This window comes from Glycine soja, chromosome 6 (assembly GCF_004193775.1).
Source record: "Glycine soja cultivar W05 chromosome 6, ASM419377v2, whole genome shotgun sequence".
In the NCBI taxonomy this organism is placed as follows: Eukaryota; Viridiplantae; Streptophyta; class Magnoliopsida; order Fabales; family Fabaceae; genus Glycine; species Glycine soja.
This window is the reverse complement of record NC_041007.1, coordinates 2,032,469-2,059,115: the sequence shown is the minus strand read 5'-3', so window position 1 is coordinate 2,059,115 and position 26,647 is coordinate 2,032,469. Positions and strand designations below refer to the sequence as shown.

The 26,647-nt window shown below is 33.8% G+C and overlaps 2 protein-coding genes and 1 pseudogene across 2 annotated transcripts; 2 read left to right on the top strand and 1 right to left on the bottom strand.

The window, feature by feature from the left end:
• Positions 1-3,150: 3,150 nt before the first annotated feature.
• Positions 3,151-6,827, top strand: LOC114414611 (probable LRR receptor-like serine/threonine-protein kinase At4g36180). Its single transcript, XM_028378928.1, has one exon. The coding sequence runs from the start codon at positions 3,326-3,328 to the stop codon at positions 6,725-6,727; it is 3,402 nt and encodes a 1,133-aa protein (XP_028234729.1). The 5' UTR covers positions 3,151-3,325; the 3' UTR covers positions 6,728-6,827.
• A 4,640-nt stretch (positions 6,828-11,467) lies between these two features.
• Positions 11,468-15,559, bottom strand: LOC114414090 (annotated as a pseudogene).
• A 381-nt stretch (positions 15,560-15,940) lies between these two features.
• LOC114414610 (protein DECREASED SIZE EXCLUSION LIMIT 1) lies at positions 15,941-22,975 on the top strand. Its single transcript, XM_028378927.1, has 14 exons — positions 15,941-16,282; positions 16,859-17,162; positions 17,434-17,496; positions 17,595-17,666; positions 17,762-17,818; positions 17,967-18,169; positions 18,271-18,329; positions 18,432-18,519; positions 18,726-18,792; positions 20,585-20,667; positions 20,745-20,836; positions 21,681-21,787; positions 22,483-22,546; positions 22,644-22,975. The coding sequence occupies exons 2-14, from the start codon at positions 17,059-17,061 to the stop codon at positions 22,740-22,742; spliced, it is 1,158 nt and encodes a 385-aa protein (XP_028234728.1). The 5' UTR covers positions 15,941-16,282; positions 16,859-17,058; the 3' UTR covers positions 22,743-22,975.
• The last annotated feature ends 3,672 nt before the right edge of the window (positions 22,976-26,647 follow it).

Below are 26,647 nucleotides of genomic sequence, written 5' to 3'. Positions count from 1 at the left end.
AATAATCATATTAATATTTAAAAAGAAATATCAATAAAAGATTACATCAAGAAAACTTCTGGTAGCAGAGCCCCCAAAACGTTTCCCACTAATCACCAACCACACATTCTAAGCGTTGTTAATTCTTAATTTATTTCTGTTAATACTGATTCTTATGTACAAAACTTTTTTTCATTCATTAATTGCTTAATAATTAGATATACATATAACTCTGAGTACAAGGATAGTCCACATGGAATTTGATACTTGGTGTTACCATTTTATATTACCTGTTGAACTTGTTATACTTGTCAAGGAGCCAATAACTCCCTAATTCGTACTAAACTGAAGTGAGTTGAGAAATATAATCCACTCTATTTAAGCGTGGGTTGAGAGGTTAACATATAAAAAAACACAAAATAATAGGTTGGGCATGTTGATTTGCTAGAAAAATATATTAAAAATATTAATTTTTTAACTATAACATTTTATTTTTAGATAGAGATATATATTTTATCTTTCTTGATTATAAACAAGTATATTGACATGTTTTAAACATTGATGGTTAGATTGAATGGATTAAATAGATTAATTTATCTTGCCTTCAATCTGTCTAGTTAGCAACATAAGCTGATGAATTGAGTGACCTAATTTTGTCTCTCATTTTTGTGAGGTAGACAAATTCAACCCTTTTTAACAATTGTAGTTTTATAATATATATGGGTATCCTTTTATTATTTTTATAAAATATTCTTTGTAACTATTTTTTTTCCAAATAATTTGCTATATTACAAAAGATGTGAAAACAGTGTTAACAAAAATAGTCCCCCAACTTTATTATGTTATGAATATAGGAAATACAAGACAATTTATTTGTTCTTATATATAAAATTCAAATTTAAAATTATATTTTTTTATAAGACTCAATATATAATGTTTATTATATTAATTATTTTTATATTATAAAGATTCCTTATTAAAAGAAGAAAGATACTCTATTGATAAATTATTAGAAGAGAGAAGTATTAATGACAATAATAGTTTTAAAAAAATTTATAAATTCAAGACAAATTTAATACTATCAATTAAATTAAATATTTTTTTTTAATTTTAATAAATTAGGTAAAAAAAATTATCAATAAGAATTGAACACAATATGCACATACCTTACTTAACCAACTAAATCTTAATAATAAATTAAATAATTAAATCTTATATATAATAACAAAGTAAAATAAGGAGTACATGTTATACTAAAAGAAGAGATGTGGTCCAAACATTATTCAATGCAAACATACATTGGCTCATTAAATTATAACGGCTGTACTGTAAATGCTATTTGATATATCTAAGTGAACGTGAGTTCTTGTTATATTTTTTCCTTATTTTGAGGAGAGGTTAACAAAGTCAATTCACAAACTTGTCACAAAAATTCACTCTCTTTTTTATGAAAAAAATATAGTATCCGAATTTTTTTATAAAATTTTCAACTGCATATTTTTTCACCATTTGAAAAACAGATTATGCATTAAATAGCAGAGAATAAATATAACCTAAAAAATGTTGAATGGTTAGGATTTGAAATGCAGGGGTCTTGCAGTTGATTTTAAACTGCATGTGATCATGTACTTTTTAATTACCTTACAGAAAGAAAGAGTAGCAGCAGGAATAAATTATGTTACATATACCTTTTCGCGTACTCTGAATGGATTGTTTTTTCTTCTTATAAAGGGTACTTTTTATGGATTGACGCACTTGATTTGCTGGATTTAATCTTTGACAAAGTGGAGTTGATCATTTCTCCTTAAATCAATCAAAATGGATAATGTAATATATGCATTCTCTTTCTTCTCCTTAATATTCTCTATAAGGAGATACTTTTATCTTTACTCTCCTTCCTTTTGTTTATACACTGCCCCAAATTAGAGCATTATAAATCTTTTTGCTAACCCTGCATAATAATGGTAAAGTTCAAACGGAACACGGATTCTTCATGGGCATCTTTTAACCTAAATATTTCCATGAAGTTCATATTTTGAAGAGGGCGTAAGGCTGTTATATTGTGAACCGAGCATGATTATATGCAACCAATCAGAATTATTAAAAGGGAAACTATTAAAAATCACTATTTTATAATACATTGGTAAGTTAAAGAGATAAAAAAATAAAATTAATAAAGAAATTATGAAAATAATTTATTTGAGTCACTACACATCATTTCTATATTTATTAATTCAATAAGATATATCAAAATTTAAAATTTTAAAATTGAATTTAAATTAAGGTTAGGAAAATTTAAATAATTATATTTGAGAACAATAAATTAATGAGAACTAGTGTTTGAATTTTGAAAATAAATTCAAATGTGATCGACTAAGTTCAAGTTTAATAGTAATATGTAAAAGTTAAAACTTTTAATTTTAATCTATATTTAAGTTGAGATAAATTAAATTCAAGCAATAGTAACATTTATCAATGATAAGAAAAATTAGTAGAAATATTTTTTTATGAATAAAATAAATAACAGAGTAAAAGTCACGTATTTTAATAAAAAAATCTAAAATTAATTTCATTTAAAAATAAAACTTATAATATGAAAACCACATTCCTTCACGAACCGGAGTCATGGAAGCTAATCAAGTTATTACCACCCTCCATCTACCCTATACTATAAACATAGTCATTCATGATATTAAATTTTAATTCTTATCTTCACACGAAACCATATCTACTCCCCATTGTCATTCTTTATTTTTTTTGGCAGCAAACATTGTCATTCATAATATTAAATGTTAATTCATATATTCACGAAACCATCACAACTTATGTATATAATCCATCTGTTTCAAGAAAATGATTTTTTAAAATTGATAAACTAGTATATTTTAATTTATTATGTTTACATTTGCTTTATGATATTGTCCAGATACTTTATTAATTATTTTTTCCATAATGAAAATATTTGTGATGTCAATTTCCCTTCCCCCTTGAATAAGCAATAGGACCAATGAGGTTAAACTCAAGTGCAGAAAAACAGCTAACAAACAGTAACATGGTGACTGGTGAGGTAAGAGTAAGTTAGAGTGTGGACCACAAAGACCAGAACCAGACCTCAATCATGCCAAGATTCCAAAGCCACGAGACAATATTTTCCTCTCTCTCTCCATTTGGGGAATATGAATACCATAACATAACCTCTTGTTATTGCATTTGCGGGGAACACAGAAACGCTCCCCCTCTATTCTCCCAAGTACACACAAACAAACAAAACCAAATGCTGTCAATCCCAGAACGCTAAAATCCCTCTTTTAAGCTCTCACCACCACCAACGTTTTTCTTCTCCCAAATGGCAACAACGGTTATATTCTTCAGCTTAACCCTCGTCGCATTCTTCGCTACCCTAAACATAACCTTCGCCCACAACAACACTGCGTTAGAGATTCAAGCCTTAACCTCTTTCAAGCGCAACCTCCACGACCCTCTCGGTTCCTTGGACACTTGGGACCCATCCACGCCATCAGCACCCTGCGACTGGCGCGGCATTGTCTGCCACAACAACCGAGTCCACCAGCTCCGCTTACCGCGTCTCCAACTCGCCGGTCAACTCGCTCCGAATTCTCTTTCCAATCTTCTTCAACTCCGCAAACTCAGTCTCCACTCCAACAACCTCAACTCCTCCATCCCCCTTTCTCTCACGCGCTGCGTCTTTCTGCGCGCCGTTTACCTCCACAACAACAAACTCTCCGGCCACCTTCCTCCGCCGCTCCTAAACCTCACCAACCTCCAAATCCTTAACCTCGCCGGCAACCTCCTCACTGGAAAAGTCCCCGGCCACCTCTCCGCCTCCCTCCGTTTCCTCGACCTCTCCGACAACGCCTTCTCTGGCGACATTCCGGCGAACTTCAGCTCCAAATCCTCTCAGCTCCAGCTCATCAACCTCTCTTACAACAGCTTCACCGGAGGAATACCAGCCTCCATCGGAACGCTGCAATTTCTTCAGTACCTATGGTTAGACTCAAACCACATTCACGGAACCCTACCTTCTGCTCTCGCGAACTGTTCCTCTCTGGTGCACCTGACCGCAGAGGATAACGCTCTCACTGGACTTCTTCCTCCCACCCTCGGAACCATGCCGAAGCTTCAAGTGCTTTCGCTTTCGCGGAACCAGCTTTCCGGTTCGGTCCCCGCGTCTGTGTTCTGCAACGCGCACCTACGAAGCGTGAAGCTCGGGTTTAATTCCCTCACGGGATTTTACACGCCGCAAAACGTGGAATGCGACAGCGTTTTGGAGGTTTTGGATGTGAAAGAGAATCGCATTGCTCACGCGCCGTTTCCCTCGTGGTTGACCCACGCGGCGACGACGTCGTTGAAGGCCCTCGATCTTTCTGGAAACTTCTTTACCGGTTCTCTGCCGGTGGACATTGGGAATCTTTCTGCGTTGGAAGAGTTGAGAGTGAAGAATAATTTGTTATCCGGTGGAGTTCCGCGTAGCATTGTGAGATGTAGGGGTTTAACGGTTCTTGATCTTGAGGGTAACCGGTTCTCTGGGTTAATTCCTGAGTTTCTTGGGGAACTGAGGAACCTGAAGGAGTTGTCTCTTGCCGGTAACAAATTTACCGGTTCGGTGCCTTCTAGTTATGGAACGCTTTCTGCGCTTGAGACGCTGAATTTAAGTGATAATAAGTTAACCGGTGTGGTGCCTAAGGAGATCATGCAATTGGGGAACGTGAGCGCTTTGAATTTGAGTAATAACAAATTTTCAGGTCAAGTTTGGGCCAATATTGGAGATATGACGGGTTTGCAGGTTCTTAATTTGAGTCAGTGTGGGTTTTCAGGTAGGGTTCCTAGTTCGTTGGGGAGTTTGATGAGACTAACGGTGTTGGATTTGAGCAAGCAGAACCTCTCGGGTGAGTTGCCCCTTGAGGTTTTCGGGTTACCGAGTCTTCAAGTTGTGGCGCTTCAAGAGAACCATTTGAGTGGTGATGTTCCTGAGGGTTTCAGCAGCATAGTTAGTCTGCGGTATCTTAATCTCAGTTCAAATGAATTTGTTGGTAACATTCCAATAACTTATGGGTTCCTTAGTTCCTTGACGGTTCTCTCTTTGTCTCACAATGGTGTTTCTGGTGAAATACCTCCTGAGATTGGTGGTTGTTCGCAACTTCAAGTTTTGCAGCTGCGGTCAAATTTTCTAGAGGGTAACATTCTGGGTGATATCTCTCGTCTCTCTCGTTTAAAGGAGCTTAATTTGGGGCACAATAGGTTGAAAGGTGATATCCCAGATGAAATATCAGAGTGTCCTTCTTTGAGTTCACTCTTGTTGGATAGTAATCACTTCACGGGTCATATACCAGGTTCATTGTCAAAATTGTCAAATTTGACGGTGTTGAACCTTTCTTCGAATCAATTGACAGGGAAAATTCCGGTTGAACTATCAAGCATTTCTGGTTTGGAGTATTTAAATGTGTCTAGTAATAACCTTGAGGGTGAGATTCCTCACATGCTAGGTGCTACATTCAATGACCCTTCTGTGTTTGCAATGAACCAAGGGTTATGCGGGAAGCCCTTGCACAGAGAATGTGCGAATGAAAAAAGGAGAAAGAGGAGAAGGCTGATAATCTTCATAGGCGTGGCCGTGGCCGGTTTATGCCTCCTGGCGCTGTGTTGTTGTGGTTATGTATACAGCCTCTTGAGGTGGCGCAAGAAGCTTCGTGAAAGGGTGACCGGTGAGAAGAAACGGAGCCCCACAACAAGTAGTGGAGGAGAGAGAGGCAGCAGAGGGAGTGGGGAAAACGGGGGACCAAAACTAGTGATGTTCAACAACAAGATCACGTTAGCGGAGACATTGGAGGCAACGAGAAACTTCGATGAAGAGAACGTGTTGAGCAGGGGAAGATACGGCCTCGTGTTCAAAGCTTCCTACCAGGACGGAATGGTTCTCTCTATTCGTCGTTTTGTTGATGGGTTCACAGATGAAGCCACCTTCCGCAAGGAAGCAGAATCACTAGGCAAAGTGAAGCATCGAAATTTAACAGTTCTACGTGGTTACTATGCAGGCCCACCCGATATGAGACTTCTTGTGTACGACTACATGCCCAACGGGAACTTAGGAACACTACTTCAAGAGGCGTCTCAGCAAGATGGCCATGTGTTGAATTGGCCAATGCGTCATCTTATCGCGCTAGGAATTGCTCGGGGTCTAGCTTTCTTGCATTCGATGCCAATAGTTCATGGTGACGTGAAGCCTCAAAATGTTCTCTTTGATGCAGATTTTGAGGCCCATTTGTCTGAATTTGGGTTGGAGCGGTTGACATTAGCAGCACCAGCAGAAGCATCGTCGTCCTCCACCGCAGTTGGGTCTTTAGGGTATGTTTCACCGGAAGCTGCATCGAGTGGGATGGCCACAAAGGAGGGTGATGTGTATAGCTTTGGGATTGTGTTGTTGGAGATACTAACGGGGAAGAAGCCGGTGATGTTCACGGAGGATGAGGACATAGTGAAGTGGGTGAAGAAGCAGTTACAAAGGGGACAAATTTCGGAGTTGTTGGAGCCAGGGTTGCTTGAGCTTGACCCAGAGTCTTCGGAATGGGAAGAGTTTTTGTTGGGTGTGAAAGTTGGTCTCCTATGCACAGCGACGGATCCTCTTGATCGACCATCCATGTCTGACGTTGCTTTCATGCTCCAAGGTTGCCGGGTTGGACCAGAAATTCCATCTTCAGCTGATCCCACAACTCTACCTTCCCCTGCTTGATAACAAAAATATTTGACAAAGAAAATAATTATTCTAGCAAGTTTTTTTGTTGTTAATGTTCACTTTTAAATTTGTACAAAAAAAAAAAGAAATTGTTTTGTAATTTCTACCGAATTGAATTAAATTATCATATTTTTTTGGAGTGGAGGGGTGTCCATGATGGAGCTTTTATTTTGTTGGCTCTATAATCTATTACTGCTGCGCCAAAAGAAGAATTCATGTGGCTTTGACCGAACGACGCCGTTTTCATGTGGTCAAATTAACGCTTACGAAAATGCTTGTGCGAGACAACGAACGACGAAATGATTCCCGCCAAAAGGAGGAGGTCCATGAATATGATGGCGCTCGCACAAAGCAATGTAGCCACGTGTCGAGTCAGGAACACCGCGGAAAGTTACCGTTATTATGACTTGGAGCTTGAAATGGATCAGACAAAAGCATTGAAAAAGGGGAATGGGACGTCTGAATTTGTCGCCTTTCACATTTTTTTTGTTCCTTTGATTCTAGGATTTTGTTTTATAATTATAGAAAAGGTAACCACAACAGGATTCCTAATAGGATTTATTTTTTGAATAGAAAACGAAGAGGGTTGGTGAATGAAAAGATTTTATAAATAAGGCAACAGCATAAGTGCAATGGTTTTATTTCTGAATTTTGATGTTTGTTTTGTTATATATTTCTCTAATGAAATAATGGCATAGAGGTCAGAACAGCTCATACAATCTCTTGGAATACTAAAAAAAAACTTATCTGTGAACTAAAATTTGTTTTTGAGCATTTGATTCGCGCAACCTCGGATACCACTGATTTAGAAGCAAGTCCTACATAATTGCGGATTCAAAAAAAAAATAGTGAGGACAAAAAACAATTTTTAATATTTTCACAAACAATATATTAAAAAGTATTATAAAATATATAATATCATGATAAAAAAATTTAAAATATTTAAGTATGTAGAAATTATAATGATTCTTTACACATTTTCATGCTTTGAAATATTTTATAATTTTTTCATTATCAATACTAATTTAGTATGTGAAATATAATATTTTTCATTAAAATAATCAACACTAAAATACTATTAATCACGATTTCTTTATATAAAAAACACAATAAAAAAAAACATTTCTAAAATAATTATACCATGAAAGTTTTAAAAATATACATATTTTACTCACATCCTAAAACACGTAATTGGATTTCTTTGTTATCTTTATCTTAATAAAATTTCTCTGTTTTCTTCATTCTTCTCCATCCTTGAACAATCCACTAAAGTAAGAGAGATTGTTTATTTATGTGGTTCTAGAAAATGAACAATTTATCCTTATATAAGTATTGTATTTAAAATTATATCTTTTTGAAATTTATTTAACCAATTTTTATTTATCTTATTTTTATTATCTTTATCCAATCTATTATATTATTATACTAATATCTTTTCAAAAAAATATAATAATGTAATATATTAAAACAATTTAATATATTTTTTCTTTTACTAAAAGATATATTCAGATCATTTTTATCTAAATAATTATTTAATTATTTTTAGGATGTTACATAAATCAATAGTGTTTGGTGTATTTTTTTTTTGTTACTATAACACTAATGAAAATTAGATTAAATAGTTTGAACTTCAGCATGTAATTTTTATATTAAATGTCTTTTGTTTATTTGGACTCTGGGTTAAAAAAAATTAATGAAAATAATATATAATTTTTTATGGGGATAATTTTTTATTTATTTACATTAACGAGTAAATAAAATTTGGTGAGAACAATTGTCCCCACAACAGATAAGGTGCATCCCCCAGTGGTCTCACGCCCACACCACCTAGTGCTTCAAGGTGGTTACTGGGACTGAATAGTTCATTTTCGAGCTTCACTCTTCATGGGCAATAGATTTTTTATTTTTTTTTTGTCAAAAGAATCATTTGAACTAAAATATTTTGATGATTTGAGTTACACAGACCTAAATGAGACCCAATAATTTTACAAGTGTGCTAAACTGCTTCCTATATTATTATTTTGTTGAATAATGGCTACAATGAGACTAAAACTTAAGATATCAAGTAATTCAAGTGTCCCTCCTCTCCATTAAATCGATTTTATTAGATTTTTTTGTATTTTATTAACATGTTTGGATTCTCATCCTCACAACTTAATTGTGGATCACAAAAGCAACTTTAGTACATTTTGATCTAAAAATTTGATCAAACTTGAACCAGGGATGCCAATTTAATCACGCACTATGTTATGTACTTTTTTTATAAAAAAACTTGATAGTTCATTAAATAAGTATGCATTTTTTTTATATTCTGAATTATTAAATGTTGTAATCAGAGAAGTTACAGTTATAATTTATCTTTTGAAGTGCATCTCCGTTGAGAAGAAATCCAGAAAGAAACCACTAACTAATATTCAAGGTGAATCTCTCTTTGACGATGATAACTGCCAACTGGGGTCCATGGGTAAACCCCCAAACGGAGTACATTTTTAACTTCACCATGATTTTATATCTTGGTGAAAAATAGACTAGCAATAGTACAGTACATTCGATTTTGATGAAGGACGTGGCTGGGTTCTGGGTATTTTGAGCAGGAACTTGGACCCTAGTGCGTTGTCGCACCCTCACAAATTTTGAGATGCAATTATGTATTGGCACGAAAAATGTTATGTATGTCATGGGTCCCAACAATAAAAAGAATCCAATTACCAGGCACTGACAGTTGAATTGGAAAACACGGGAAGATGTTATAATGTTGTTTGTGTGATAAAATAAATACGTTGGTATAGGTTTGGATTGCATTGCATGGCCGAAGACAAAAGCCTGCATTAATGTATTCCTATGATATGAATTCTTTGAAGTTAGTTGTGAGATAGTCCCAACGTCTAATGGCCCACAACCAGGAATTTAATAGCTCATGAACTTCTGCACCTTGGCAGACTCAGCCACTCGGCGTATTTAGTGCAGTAAACGATGGGTCGTTTTCATTTTTCCCTTCAATGACAGTCCACGGGAGAGGAGAGAAAAGGGTGAAAAGTACAGTGAAAGCAGCTGCCTGTCATTGTTTTTTACATTTTTTTCTAATGAACTCACTCGAACTAGTGAGTTGTGCTGTCTGTGAGTAGACTAGGAGTATATAATAAATCCATTTACCCATCGGTTAAGACAAGTAAGTACTCAGTGTTGTTGGCTGCTTAAACTTGTGTAGATCTTTTCTCACCTGAAAGCATTGCCGCAGTACCAATCTTTTCTTGATTGGGACATTTTTCCATTGCAACCGGAGTTGGGGGGAAATGGTAAAAATTTGTAACTTATTAAGCAGTAAGTGACTGTGAGGGCCTCCAATAAATCAGAAGATATTTCTCGAGAAAAATACTGTTAGGAAGTAGATGTTCTACCATGGAAACCTGTCATAGGGGTAGTTATCATTCTAGTAGCGATTATTATTGTAGTGGGGGTGCGGTTATTGTAGTGGTTATTATAGTGGTTATTATAGTGGTTATTGTAATGGTTATTGTTGCGGTTATTGTAGTGGGAATGTAGACATGAAATTGTGTATAAAAGCTCTAAGAATCAATGAATAAGGCAGAAAGAGAAAAATTTAGAAAATTAGTTTGTAAGGAGGTCTTGGTCCTCGAAACCAAGTAGTGTAGTTTTCTTCCCCTCCCCTCTGCTCCTAACAATTGGTCCGACCTGCCACTCTTCAATGGCGGACATCGAACTTTCCATCGCCTGTGTTGATCGTCTCAAGGTCGTCATGGCCAAACTTGCTGCAATTCAAACTTCCATTGCTGCAGACCAAACTTCCATTGCTGCAGACCAAACTTCCATTACTTCCAAACTTGATACCATTATTCGGATATTGAATACCATGGTACCTAAACAACGCTCTCCATCTTCTGCCTCAGCGAAGTCACCACCCATGCCGCCTCTGCTTCCCAAGACAAACAACCCAACTTCTTCCTCTGCTAAGCCACCACCAACAGCAGAAACCACGCCGCCTCCACCAACAGCAGAAACCACGTTGCCTCCCCTTCCCATGACAACTTCCCACCTTCCCGTTAACAAGCACCACGCACTCTCCTTCAAATCCCTCCCGATCGTCAGTCATCGGTCCCACACAAAGTCTTCTAGTCGTGGCATCCTTCCCTCTGACACCCACTTCTCCCTTTCTGTTGTGTGTGTTGCCACGGTCAGGGACACAAATCTCAACCACCCCTTCCTCCTCCTCATCTTCGTCATTCTCGTCGCTGCCAAAGGGCTCTGTCTCCACAATTATCTTCAGGCACTAATTCTTACACCCGTTTTCATTTGGGATCCAGGTTCTGTTTTCTACACCCAACACCTTGAGGACAAGGTCTTTTTTATGGGCTAGGGAATGTTAGGAAGTAGATGCTCTGCCATGAAAACCTGTCATAGGGGTAGTTATAATTCTAGTAGCAGTTATTGTAGTGGGGGTGCGGTTATTGTAGTGGTTATTATAGCGGTTATTGTAGTGGAAATGTAGACATGAAATTGTGTATAAAAGCTCTAAGAATCAATGAATAAGGCAGAAAGAGAAGAATTTAGAAAATTAGTTTGTAAGGAGGTGTTGGTCCTCGAAACCAAATAGTGTAGTTTTCTTCCCCTCCCCTATGCTCCTAACAAATACTCGCGTAAATTACAATAATAAAGCCTTCACAACAAAGATATATAATATCGTATGAGCAACAAGCTTTAAATAGAACAATTTCCAGTAAAGAAATTTCTCCTACAAATCTTTTTTTTTGTTGTTGTTGTTGAAATTGCTATTACAGATATTTTGAAAATTCCACTTGACTGAAACAATACATCTAGACAGGATTGGCACAAAATTAAGACCTAACCTATGCAGAGGTTAGCCCTTTGAGGAAGAGATTCATTGTCTGGATCAGGTGTAAGAAACCTTCCACAAGCATAAAAAACAGCTGAATGGAAGGCAGTTGGATTGTCAAGAACGCAAAGTGCCCACCCTGCAACAAGTAACTATTTTTTAGTTCTAATAATATTATAAAATAACTTCATATTAGGGGAAATGGGAAAAGATATACCTGAGGAACCCTGATGATTTCGCATGGAACCTTCATATGCTTGCGAGCTTCTTGGGCACCTTGATAATTCATCCAGTCTTGGAAACCATATATGAAAGTGGTGGGCACCTTCCACTCAGAGGCACCGCAACACCAAAGTGATGGATGATAAAACATTGCACACAAAATCAAGAATAGTAGTGCATGAAGACCAGTAAAGGAGGAATCCGATTTTTTTAAATTGAGAGGCAAAGTTTAACAAGACTTCGACTAAAGCCCACATATGGCATTAACCATAGAATTTAGGATATTTACCTAAAATCTGTAAAGCAAAGAAAGTTTAAGTTTACCTAAAATTTCCTCATGGTCTCTTTATGAACAAATTTTTTAGGTATGTTTCTAGTATATATTTTTTTTGGCTGAATGCTAGTTTTACATTCCAAGTATGCCTCTTTCCTACACTACAGGCTTCGATGTTCATTGGTTAGAAATAAACCACACTACAAATCCAAGGTCACCAAGCATATATTGATACAAGGTGCAACAGTTATCTTGATAATGTCAATAAAAAAAATCTGTTTTTTACTCCTTCCTTTACTCTTTTCTCCCCTTTGATCCTCTCAAGAAGCATATATGGTTTGCTTGATGATACAGGATAGGATATATACAAATCATCAGATGCAGTTTTGACATTGCCAGCAGCGAGCTACTTTTTCGTTTGTAAACAAAGTCTATCGTATTGTTTTTATCTAACAGTTTCAAATTATATCAAGATTAGTATTTGACTACACGAAAACAATAATAATTAAGCTACTAGGCAAGAGGTGAGAGGCTTAGGTATTTTTTATGAGGTTATAGGTCCAGAAGTCTACCATCTTTTGTATAAATTTTTTTACTAAGAAAGCAATCAGTAAAACAGGAATTTCAAAACATTTTTCAAACAGGAGTCCCACCCATACTTGGACCAAACTGACTTCAAGATGACTCGGCAGTGTTTTTTAACCAAAAACATGTTCAAGAAACAGTGTAATGTATATGCTGATTTTGTATCATAAATAGAAATTATTCTAATTATGCATGTGATTGTTGAACTCGGATTCCAGAAGACACGACATTTGAAATCTGAATACATTTTTTTAGGATAACAACTAATCAGTTGAAGACAAATTGAAATTCAGCAATAGGAAGAGAATGATCACCAAACCTGAGAAGAAGGGGCATCCTAGCAAATGCTCCAAATGAAAAAATATATTTTAAGCACAGCTCTCCAGTAGCTTTGGCGGCCAATGTGTGGTAAACATCGTCTTTAATAAACAGAAGACTAAAATTAGAATGTACTTACATTTATCCCATATATCAATCAGCAATGCTGATTCCTCTTCAGTCAGTATTTCCCCAGTTGAATGTGTACCAAACCTAGTACTTGTATACTTGGGGACAATGTTGGGACCCCAAGGACCTAAACCCCTGCCACATAATATATATATAAGAAAAATATTAAACAAAAACAATTTAATAAAATCAAATGTTCAACATAACAACAACTAATGGTATGTTTGGTACTACAATTTGATAAAAAAAAATTATTGTACAGATTTTGAATGAGAAACTGTCATTCCATTTAATTTGATTGGGATGCCCTGAATCTGATATGTCTTATGATTCTGTTGCAATGCTTTATTCAATGGAATGTGCATTCTCATGCTTGTTGACAAAAAACAGCATATGCCTCATTCCATAGAACTATGAATCGTCATTCCTTCCCAAAGAGTTGGGATTGGTGATTCTATACTTCATGGAATGAGATTTAATTTCTTTTTTCTTACACATCCTCATTTATTTTCAAGAACGACAATTATAACCCTTTATTAAAGTTATTTTTTATAAAATCTCATTTTATTTTTAACCTAACTTTCATGTAGTAAATTAATTTTAAATATTAATGTAAAGTATTTAAAGAATAAAAGTTATGTAAATATGTGAAAAATAAAATATATGACAACGTTGCAGGAATGCTATAGTGATCCAAAGTTTTATCAAGAAAATGTCATAAAAAGTTAATGAAGTATTTTATCCAAAACATGTGTATATACTCGATCATTTTTCTACAAACAAGCATTTTCTCTATTTTCTGGCAACATCATTTTTTATTTAAAAAAAATGAATTTGAACATTATACATTAGCATAGTTAATCCTGATTCCTTTTTTTCTATTAAGTGTATTTATGCCATTTGGATATTCAATCCTGCATTTTTTTCCATGTACAACAATTCAATATGGCTAGGAAAGTTATTTCATTTCAAAAACAAACAAATTTCATATAGGGAATGATCGTTCCATTTTAGAATCAACCCCTCATCACCACAACCTACCATCCATCCATCTCATATATTGTTTGAATGGTATCAATAGCAAATGATTTGCAATATACAGAACTGATCATCCAACAATAAATAGATCATATGAATGCAAGTCAATATGCTAGTCTACTTCAGTGACAGCAAAATTACTATTACTAAAGATATTAAAGGAAGTAAGTCAGACAATATTAATCTGAACATATACGATAACAGAAATGGGACAGAGCAGTTTTACCTGACAAGTTTCTGAGGTGTGAAATTTGATTCCCGTAGATGGTTCAAAACTGTTCCCTTCCATGTTGTTGAAAACCTTGTAATCCACTCAGACTTTGCATCTGATTCTGATGAAAATCCAGCAGATCCAACCAGAATCAAGTGTTGTACATGCTGAGGGTGCTATATTAAAATGATCAAAATAGACATCAGAACGATTAATAGAAGAAAATAAATAAGTCACAGTACGTAGCATTTTAGTGCAATGTGGGAAGAGATTCACCTTGAGCGCATATTTGGCAGCAACATAACCACCAAAAGAATGTCCAAGTAGTATAAAATTGCTCAAGTTTTTGGCTTTTCTCCATTCATCAAAAGAATCAATGAACCATGCCTGTGCTTTTGCATGTGAAATCAGGTCTGCTTGATCCACCCCATCCATGTTGATCAACAGCAATGACTATAAAACGAGAGGCAAGCGCATCAAAAATGTGAAAAAAGAAACCCTGGGAAGCAGCATAACCATCAATCATGACAAGCATTTGGAGAATCGGGTTTACTGTCAAATGTGACGGTGTTAATAAACCATCACACTTTGGATGAACGGAACCATCTCACTTTGGAGCCAGGAGGATCAGAGCCAATGTTAACATGCTCTTGAACATAACCAGTCCTGCCAAACCCAAACAACAATTCATAACCATCACAAATTAATAGCCAATAGCAGATAACTTTTCCAGACTATGAACTATGATGTGATTTCATGAGATTTAACAATGAGGTTTCAACTTTAATATATAGATTATCTTAGGCAAAATTAGTTTAATTAATTAATTAAAGATTAAATGAGAGCTGAGTCCCTAACTAAAAAATTAGTTTATTAAATTATAATTGTTTGATATAATTAATGGTTAAAGTAGCTAAAAAATATAAAATAATAGAAATAGTATATTTTAAAAAAAATAAAAAAATAAAATAAATATTTTAAGAAAATAAAATAAAATATAAAAAATTAGAAACACAAAACTATTGACAATTCAAAAAATATTAAAAATTATTTTATAAAAACTTATTTAATGAATGTAAAATAATTTTTTAACTAATAAAAAAATTAAAAACCAACTAAAATAACTTATCAAAATCATAAAGTCATAATTGTGATAATTTTATTATATTTATTTTATACCTTTTTAGTTTTGTGTGTCATCTTTATTGATGAATATTTTCACACTTATAAAGTAATTTTATTCCATTCTATTTTAATATTTTTACATTTTAATTATCAATTTTCAATTGCTTAAATTAAATTTCTCAACTCAAAATTTCACTCAATAGTTAAAATAATATATAGCAGGGATGAAAAATATAATTAATTTGTATAAATCATTAAAATGAAAAGGTATATAAAATATTTAAATAATTGTATGTATTTATTATTTAATGTATAAGAATTTTGTTTTAATTACATTTGTGTCTTTTTTGTTTTTTTGCCTTTGAATCGTAATGGCTGCCCCTAACCCACGTGACCTTGTAGGCTTTTGGGCCATGGCCCATATTGTAATAGTTGGCCATTTAACCCACTTCCTCCTCTCTTACTCCTTCCGTTTCCGTCCGCCTCACCACCGTAGCAGCATCGCCGGCGTCCTCTCCGTCTAACCCGACAAAAAAAAAACAATTTTAAAAATTTCCCAAACCGACCATCTCCGCAAAAAAACACGTGACGATCGTTGCGATGAGCCTGAGCACGTGACATTCCCATTGTTCCGCTTAAATTTCATGACTTTTTGAGTTCAAGTTCGTGGGTCTGCTGTTCGTTGATTTCGTGGCTTGTTAGTGCAATTTCAAGCACGACTTGCAGCTTTTAATTGAATTGAAGTTCTGGACACTTGCTGCTTTGGTTCTTCCAATCCCCAACTGTCCAACCAACCAGGTAGCTTCGGCTTTTTTTTTTTCCTTTTGACAATTGCAAATTCATGTTTTGAGAACTGTTCTTTGTTTGCGGTCTCATGGGTTTCCATGAGGTGATGATTGAAGCTTTTCTGTTCTCTGTTTGGTGTGGTTATTGAAGGATTAAAATCTATATCAATAAAAAAAAAATGATGTCATACTGATGCTTTATTTTTCATATTCCAATTGTTTTCATTTCAAACTCATTTTGGATTCATTTTAGCTCTAGGAATAAGAAAGACTAATTGATTTTAGAATTTAGAGTTATTATATCAGTGTGCCCATTGTCATCTTATTATTGTTTTGCTGTTTTTATTTTGCTCAAAGAGTTGAATGTAATCTTCTGCTCAAACACCAATAGATGATGCATCGACTCAAAGTTCATCTCCCATAAAGAATAGTAGGGAAAAATTGATCCAGCTTTTGTTGATTATATCTATTTTGAACTTGTTAATTTGTGCTTTAAATGTCAATTTATTGTTTATTTGTAATTTGTACTTGGGAAATATAATTTTTGAAAGTGAAATGTTTTGAATTTATGTGGTTCAACCAATTCCAGTTTATTCAATTGAAAGAGCAAAGAACGAAGGAAGAGGCGAGTATATGAATTCTATCAAGTCCCAATTTAGAACAGTCTAAAACAAATAGTTGAGTGACAGCCAAGGAAGTTAAAAAAATTGACTTGAGAGTCAATATAGGTGAGCTTGGAAGCCTATTTTGTCAGTTCAGTTGCAGGTGGAACATAAAGAAGAACAAAGAATGAGCAGAAGGCCACCACCTGATCCTGTGGCAGTGTTACGTGGCCATCGAGCTTCGGTCACAGACATTTCTTTTCATCCCTCTAAGCCAATATTATTCTCCGGGTATTCACTGCTAATGTTACTCTGATACACATTTTTCCCCTGGGTATTGTGGATTGGTATCCATCAAGCATTTCACTGGCTGCTAGTTTTTTTTTTTTTTTTATCAAGTATTTTTAACTCTAACTATAAAATTTGCATTCAATAGATGTTTCACAACTTGCCCTGGATATACCATGCCCATCAGGGCTACCATAGAGACTCCCTGATTTAGTTGGTTGCATGTACCATTAGTTACACTTAATATTGAGTCACTTGATGCTCTTGCTTGCAGTTCTGCTGATGGTGAAGTGCGGATTTGGGATACACTTCAGCATCGGACAGTGTCATCAGCATGGTGCTTAGTTCTACGTATTTTTGTTGCTCGTATTTGTGAAGAACATCGTTCATTTTAAGAAATTATGAATTACGATGCAAATTAATTTTATACTGCAGGTTACATAGTGCCGCACATGGTATTGTTGCTGTTGCTGGTAGTTCTTCCCTTGGAAACAATAAATTTGTCAGGTGCATCCTTTCTACCTGATCTTCCCTCTTTCTATTTTAGTATCTTAGCATAATTTTGCTTTATTGATATTCATTTTGGTTCTGTATGCATGTAGCCAGGGTAGGGATGGAACTGTAAAAGTTTGGGAACTTGGTGATGCTGGTTTGTCCAGGTACACACCTATATTTACTCCTTCTACTTCTATAAATGTCTCGTCCTTTTTTAGTTTTAAAAGGATAGCTTGTGTTTCTGTTATATAAGCTACACAGATGTTCTATATTATCATCTTACTTTCTGTTGATCTGCACCCCCAAACCCAGGATTCCAGTACTTACAATCAAGACAAATACTTACCACTTTTGCAAGTTTTCCATGGTGAAGAAGCATTCTGTTTGGTCAAAAGAAGGGAAAGCATCAGAAGATTCCTATAGATCAGAGCTAGGAGGAGTGCCTGATAGAGAAATTCTGGAGGATAGAAGAGAAGAGGCTTATACCAATCAAAGTTGTTCTGAAAGCTTTGGAGGTTTGTAAGTTCTAGTCTAAAATTGATGTTTAAGAAGTTCTTACAATGTTTGTACTTTATGTTATACAAGTGATATTGATAAAATCTCTTCGTATTAACAGAAAATATGTATAATGAAGGGCTACAATATGTGGCTTTGTCAGGGGAAAAGTCCTCTGAGGTAGGTGTACCTTTCTAATGTAAAAGTTATCTTTATCCTTTTAAATATATTTCATTGCCAAATTATGAACCCCTATGCTCATCAGTTCTATCATTTTTAAAGGTTGAAATTTGGGATCTCAAGTCAGCTGAAAAAGTTGTACAACTCCCTTCAAGCAATCCTAGTAACTCTTCAAGTCCTTGCAACAAAGGTAGAGATTTTTTTCTGGTCTATATTGAGATTCAACCTCTGCCATCAATTTTTGACATTCTCATTTCTCAGGTTATATGGTGCTATCAAGATGTTTACATTTTTTTATTAATGCACCTCTACATTCTCCTTTTTTTTAACATTTTATTGCGTATTTTTTTTTTGTAAAAATACCTTAACTGAATTAATACAACTGTTTCTTGTCAGGGATGTGCATGGCACTTCAATTATTTTTACCGTCTGAATCACAAGGATTTTTAAATGTCTTGGCTGGGTATAGTTTCAATCCTCTTCCCTCCCACCCTCCTTTCTCATACATGTGTTTGTGTGTTTTGAGCAAATCAAGTGAAAGGGGTGTCTCAAGTATGTATGGCATAGGGTTAGAACATAAAGTTTGTGACTCTTTTTTTTAAACGATCATGTGACCCAAGTAACTTCTAATATTGGCCATCCTCCTGAGATTGACTGGTCAATATTTGTTCCTTCAGGTCTCTTATAGAGTGTATATCAAGTGATCTTATTATGAAAAGTGAGACGCACCAATGTTGACCATTAAATATCACATTGATGACCAATATTACAAGTTACTTAGGGGTCACAATCACTATAATCTTTATGTTTTGTTGACAGTTCATGTTATAATCCAATGGTCAAGATTTTGTCCTCCAACTTGTAATTAAAAAACCCTCACTTGGAATGGTTCATACACTTGTTTTAGAATATTAAAAATGTATTTCATACTTCAAGTTACACTTCTGGTTTTGTGACTTGGTACTAGAGACAAATGACAGAGGAAAGTTGGAATCTATTACTATATGTCATCCGAAGAAGAAAAAGATTACTCAATATAGGCCCTCATAAACTCAGTTAATACCTCACTCTGTGTCATTTGTCCACTCTCTTCCCACTCTGCCCTTTTTTTATTTCTTCTGGGATAAACCTTTCACTTCCAGTTTTTTGGGATTTGGTTTGGAGTTTGAACCATTACTTAACTGGCCTTGAGTTTCCCCCACATTTACTCACAAAACTCTGGGCCTAGGTGGTTTCGAGGATTTGAAAGAATGGTGTGGTTCCTCCTCCTCTCTCTTTATGCATGGCCAAAGGTGCCCTGGGTTGTGTCTGCGGGAGTGCTGCGTGAATGCCATTCTTCCCTCCTTTCTCCTATGCAAAGACAAGCGTGTATGGTGTTTCTAGTAAGTAGAGAGTCATGGTTGACTAGAAAGGTGTGACCTAGTGGTACAAAACAACAAACTAGAGAAATGTCCTTCCAAGTGTTTCCCCTTCACAAAGGGTTTTCACAAACTGAGACACTGCTCTGTTTCTGTTTTCCAATACAACAATTCTGAATGCCTCCCCTTTTATTCCCATTCTCCCTTCCTACCATTCAAGCTCACCCATAAATCAATTTTCTTAACTGCTTTGCCCGTTTTCAACTCTTAACTACTTGGCTCTATTCCCTATTATTCTTCTCTTGTGGGTCCTATCACCAAGAGCAGTTGTCCAAGTTTCTCTTGGTTTTATCCAGCTAGAACAATGCAACCTAGGGTGTTACATGTTTCAGAGCAGGAGTCATCCTAGTTTCTCTTCAATATTAGGTGGTCCATCATTGCCTTTCTTTATCCTTTTATGGAGTTGAGTTTCTCTTCTCTTGGTGATCACTTCCTTTTTAAAATGGGCTGCAGTTTCTTTTCTTCTTTCTGACTGTCTGGATTCTGTCTTAAGTTTGTAGTGAAGGTAGCTGAGTTCTTGACTGAATTGAAGGTTTTATGATTCAGGGAGAGTTAGTTGGCTATTTTCTTTGGCAAGCTGGGCTGGTGTTCTTTGTCTTATGTTTTCGTGTTTGCTACTTGTAACAAAGCTTCAGCTTGAAGGAATGTTACAGAATATTAAGAATAACATATATCTAAATTAGCTTAATTTTTTTTACTTTATTTGTTTAGCATATTGTTAGTGGTCTTGAGCTTGTATATGTTATAGGGGGTACTTAACCTATTTTTAGTAATATAAATAGGAGGCCGAGGTTATAAGGTATTGACTACCATCTCATATCCTATATTCCAATGTAGATATGAGGATGGTTCCATGCTTTGGTGGGATGTACGGAATCCCGGAGTTCCAGTAACTTCTGTAAAATTCCATTCTGAGCCAGGTGTGGAATTTAGCTTCCTAAGAATTCTTTATTTTTTAATAAAATTTATGGTAGTCAATAACTGATCAGTTTTGTAGTTCTGAGCGTCTGTAATGATGGGTCTTGCAAAGGGGGTATCTCAGGAGCTGCAGATGACAAAATTGTAATGTACAGCTTGGATCATTCTTCGGTAACTTCCATTTATTTTTATTTTCTTCTTCCACTTAAACATCTTGCTCCTAAAAGTTGCTCTTTTATTGTTATGATTTTCAATCTTCATGTTGATAAGCAGCACAGTCCTAAGAATTATCGATACTGTTATGCTGCTACTAATTAATAGAATCTGTAGATCCTTCCTTGGGTTAGTATTTGATTTTCAGTTTCAGTTTATTTTCTGTTTGTATAATTCGCACTGTCTCTCTGGTTGCCTTTTATCCGTGGTACAACAATACCAAAACAACTGTGTTTTCTTCTCTCTTTCCCTTTCAGTTGCTAATATTTGCTTGTTAGATGGATTAAATTGATGTGCCGCTGAAAATATAATGAATTCGTTAATTTAATATGTACATCTTTGTACCTCAATCCGAAGGACTCATGTAGTCAGAGTTATACAAACTGGCCAATGACTTCAGATATATAAGATAAAAGGGTGATTACTGGCTTCAACTTGGATGTTAAATCATTCATTTGATTAGAGTTTGTCTTCCTCGTAACATGCTAAATTTGTATGAATAAAAAAAAACGGGGATCAAGATATATTCAGTACTTAAATTTAACTACCTAGTTAGTATTTACACGTCTTCCAAAAGTGATATGTAAATATGGACTTGCTGTTGCACTCAATTGGTATGACTAACAACATAGTATCTATAAACAGGGTATGGGAACAGGAAATGACAGTTTGCATAATTGTATTGCATGATTATTTTCTATGGAATTTTTTATATGATGGCTTGTCAGTCTGCAGGTTAATGTTTTCTACACCCTTTTTCAGCTTCTTCTTTTTTTCTTACATTTAATCATGTTGATTAAAGGGTACATGTGTGGTCAAGAAAGAAATCAGTTTGGATCGACCGGGCATCTCAGGCACCTCAATTCGGCCTGATGGAAAAATTGCTGCAACTGCTGGCTGGGACCACAGGTTTTTAAATGTCCTCTGTGTTTATTAATTCAATATAGTATGGAAAAAAATAAACGTCAAAGTTCAAATTTAAATTGAGATTCAATTATGAAGTTATTGGTCAATTCGAGTCTTGTGGGTGGAAAAAACATGGTTGGAAGGAGAAAAATTTATTAAAGGTGATCAGTCAAGTTTTTCGACGGAGATTAATTATTGGCAAAGTCTATGTATATTCCGTATCAATAACATGTTTACCAAAAAAATAAAAGAAATTAGCATTCAATTTATGCAATAATATTTAAGTAGAAGAAAAATGTAAAGAACATAATGTAAGATGCGTTTACAAAGAAGTCTTGTGACGCATATTATGAGAGTAAATTAGGAGGGTTCTTATTTATATATATAAGAGGATTGATTATGATTGTTGCTTTGAAGTGAACCAGATCTGAATCCTAAAATTGATATTAATTCAACTCCGTTAAATAGAAATAGAAGGTCCCGGTAACAACTAACAAGTTTTTAGTATAAATGACAATGAGAGGTGCATTTTTTTTCTTCTACATCACTGGTATTTTTTATTGGAAGCAGTCGTGTCAGAACCCCGTTTTTTTTTATAAACCAAGTTCGAACATAAGATCTATTTCAAAGCCAACACCTTCATTTTGTTCATTGGTGGTAGAATTGCTGTTGTTTGATATCTGTTATGCCATTGGTAGGTTGAGGATATATAATTACCGCAAAGGAAATGCTTTAGCTATTTTAAAGTATCACCATGGCACAGTAAGTCACTGTTTTCTACATGAAAAACGAAATTTTTTATTGTGACAATTCGTAATTTAATTGACTTGTTTTTTTGTCTGACATGTTTATCTTGCAGTGCAATGCTGTAACTTATTCGTCTGATTGTAAGCTTATGGCCTCTGCATCGGAGGACACAACCGTGGGGCTATGGGAATTGTATCCTCCTCGAATATGATAATGAATTTGATGAAATTATTCAATGTCCACAGTTGTAGATTACACATTTTCCTTTCACATTTATCAGTTTCCTAAAACACCTATATTTTGTGAGACGTCATTATCGTTTCATTGATAAGGTTTGGAACATTTGTGTTAATCTTGTGCTCTAATAAGCGGTTAAAAATGTCAAATTATTGAAATTACTACTAACGAATAATCAAATTGTGGATGCCTATATCTTTTATCATATATGATATTATTGTTTATGATATTTTATTTTTAATGTTTATCTTTTATAATTTCCTCAATTATCTTTTATATCTATAAATAGTTTTTTTTCTAAAAAAACAAAACACATTATTATTATTTTCTCTAAATTCTTGTATTTTTTTCTCTATTTATCTACTTCTCTATACTTTCTACTTCAAGTTATATTATATTTAACACATTCAAGTTATATTATATTTAACACATTATAGGCATGAGTTCTTTTTCTCCCATGAACATATCTTCTTGTAGAAAATTTCATTCAAAATTATATTTTTCAAATTCACAAGATTCTTTTTCCTTCCTAATAATATCATTCATACTGAGTTTAATTTGGTTCATATATATGTATTGTTATATTGTTTACTATCAAGTGAAAATGTGTCAGAAATTAAAAATATAAAATAGAATAATAATATTTCTCACCTAAATTGAGAAAATAGTGTAAAATTGAAGGGAAAAAAATTCTTGAGTTTTTTTTATTATTTCTCCCTGGATGTTTCACACTCTCACCTCGTGAAGTTTAGGTGCAAAAGTGATTATTCCTCCTTTTTTTCAAATTTATATATTGTATTATGATCATTATTATCATTTGATCTTAAAAATTACTTTTTCCTCCAACATAAATTTATAATTGCAAATCACACATGCTTCTAAGACCGAAAGCGAGTCTGGTCGCTTCTCTTAACACATGATTCGAAGAAATGTTGCATATGTAAGCATGCACTAACCAAATGAAAGAAAAAGCGAAGATTACTATAGCTACCAGCCAGCTAGAAACCTGACATCATTTGCCAAATCAGAATTAGCACGGATGTTTTTAAATCCTCTGGATCACGCAAGGTCGCAAGCTTAATTCCCAAAATCGTTTGATGTAAACAATGGAGGATTATCCTTTTTCTAAAATCAGAGCATGTGTCCGAGTCTAGACAAATATTTAGAAATAGCAATCATCTCATTCACTATTCCGATTTTTTTTAATTTTAGATTAAAAATTAAAAATATAAAATAAATGTGCATGATAAATTAAAAATGGAATTTAAGTTTAAAAAGATAAATAAAATAATAACGTGTAATTCTTTTTTTTAAAAAAAGTGTATTGTTTAACCATGTACTTTCGAAACAGTTTTTTATATTAAATTAATTTTTTACTCTTCTAATTTATTTTTTAATTCAATTTAATCATCTAATTTTTTAAATTAGTTTAATTCTTTAGTCTAAATGTTAAAAAATTATACTTTATAAGACATTTCAAAACCGTCACAAAATGTATCATTCTAAAGAAAAAGAATTAATTTTAAAAATTAAAGCACTAAACTGAAAAAAAAATAGAAAATCAAATTAAATTAATTTTAAAAATTAAATGATCAAATTGAAAAAATATTAAAAACTAAATTAAACCTAAATAATAATTGGAGAACTAAAAAATTAATTGAATACTTTTTTATATGCAAAAGAATATTAGTTATAATAACTCTCAAATCGTTGGATAAAGATTAAGTAGTTCGTCTAAAAAAAATTAAGCAGTTCATTCATACTTTACATAATAAATCTAACTTAAAATATATATAAAGTTTTATTTTCATTCTACAATACTAATTATTACAGGAGTCTTGATTTTTTCACATCCCTAAATATCACACTCTCAATCAATATTTCTTAATTTTTTTATATTTTCCTATCATATCACATTATTTGCCTTTCTTATCTCTATCTCTCAAGTTATATATTAGTTTTGGGTGTTAAAATAATTTTTTGTAAATATATAAATGCGTGAAAATAGTAGTAAATCCATATTCATATAATTGAGACAAGGCAACGGTACGAAACCAGAGGGATTTGAGGGTCACGGAAAAGGTTAAATTAGATAGAATACTGTGAATTAAATAATTCCAGTTACCATATTAATTATTATTATTATTATGAGATTCAATTGTCAGTTAAAAAAATTTATGAGATTCAATTGAAATTTGAAACTGTATCTCTGGCATGTCACCCTGAAACATGCCGGGTAAAAAACAGATGCGTAGGACCAAATCTGAAAAGGATGTCAAATCAACTTGCCTGAAATGGTATTCTTTTTCTCGGATGTGACAGATCAAAAATAATACATTTTAAAACGGAAGGCATCTATCTTCTGCTTAACTTGAAGTTGTTGGCCAATGAACTTGAACGACAATAATAACCTTATAATTAAATTTTCATTGATTTGGTCCCAACAACATTTAACAGAAAATAATTAATTACTATTATTTTATTTTCATACTTAAACATTTATGTTAACAAATATCTTGACGGGGAGGCCAGATGTTAACCCGTATCATTAAAACATTGATTCTAATCAGTGTCCTTAGAATAAAATTCTTACTAATTAAAAAAAATATATTTATTGTGGAGTATATAGAAAAATGTAAAAAAAAATTATAAATAATATGATTTTATGTATTTTAATATAAAAAAATCTTTAATCAACTAATAATACTAATTAGTAATTCTCTTAAAGAAATAATAAAAGAGAAAAGTATTTTATTTAAATGCATAAAATACACTTTCGTAAAAAATTAAATATTCTTTTATATGATTTCCACTATAAAAAAAAATCTCTTTTAATTTGTTAACCATAGTAAAACCCTTGATATATATTATACAACTAGATGAGTGCGACTGATTCCATAAACATGTCACGATAACTTCTAAACAAAGGAATGCTCTGGCTACGTACTAGCTTAATTTCTTGGTTTAACGGTTAACACGCTTTACTGTAAAGACAAACTTGTCAGGCTGGTGCGTGCGTAAATTCAAATATAAGATGCTTAGACCAAATTGGGAAGAAGGTAGTGGGAAATGTGACCCTTTTACAGTATGGTTTTGCTAGCTAAGGCACCGAAGGATAGAGACCTAATTAAGCCAGCTTTTGTAATGGCAACGCACGCCACAAAACAAGAACGTGCATTTACTATATATGCCGTCAGAGTACAAGGGTGTCATCTCTGATTAATTTTCTTTCTGGACAACATTTATGGCCACAAATTGAAGATCGATGTGAAGGCCATCCAAAATGTTGGAATTATTCTCATTTAACAAATCCAGTTGATTAAGATTAAGACAGGACAACAAATTGTTTGAGCCCATATTTAATTGACCACTTTATCGTTTTCTAATTAGGTGTTGAAGTGGTTAATTGGATTTTTTTTTCTTTTGTACCCAAATCTCAAACTCAGATCTTCATGGTGTCTTTGTTAATCAGGATACATATATGTTTCTTTTGGGATGAAAATTGTAAGGTTATTTTAATGATAAAAGAAGAAAAAAAGGGAAAAATCTGTAAGTTTTTTTTTTAAAAAAAAAAATTAACAATCAACAGCTAATATTTACCGATAAAAAAATTCTTTTGGAATTAAGTTAATAATGTGTAACTAATTTTACAATATACTATTTTTGCGAAAATAATTTTATGAGTCATTTGGTTATTCCAATACTCAAGACTCAACAAAGATATAAATACCTTTTCTTCAAATAAAACTAAAATTAATGGAAGATCGGCATGATTCCAAACTTAAAACTTATCACATAAAAAATAACTGACAAAGTATAAAAGAATATTTTTGTCATCCTATAGATCTTGTTATCAATTAAATCAATCCTCATACTTTA

Coding starts and splice junctions, on each gene's coding strand:
- LOC114414611 (XM_028378928.1), top strand. CDS start 3,326: ATGGCAACAACGGTTATATTCTTCAGCTTAACCCTCGTCGCATTCTTC.
- LOC114414610 (XM_028378927.1), top strand. CDS start 17,059: ATGAGCAGAAGGCCACCACCTGATCCTGTGGCAGTGTTACGTGGCCAT. Junction 17,163..17,433: donor AAGCCAATATTATTCTCCGG/GTATTCACTGCT, acceptor TCTTGCTTGCAG/TTCTGCTGATGGTGAAGTGC. Junction 17,497..17,594: donor CGGACAGTGTCATCAGCATG/GTGCTTAGTTCT, acceptor TTTATACTGCAG/GTTACATAGTGCCGCACATG.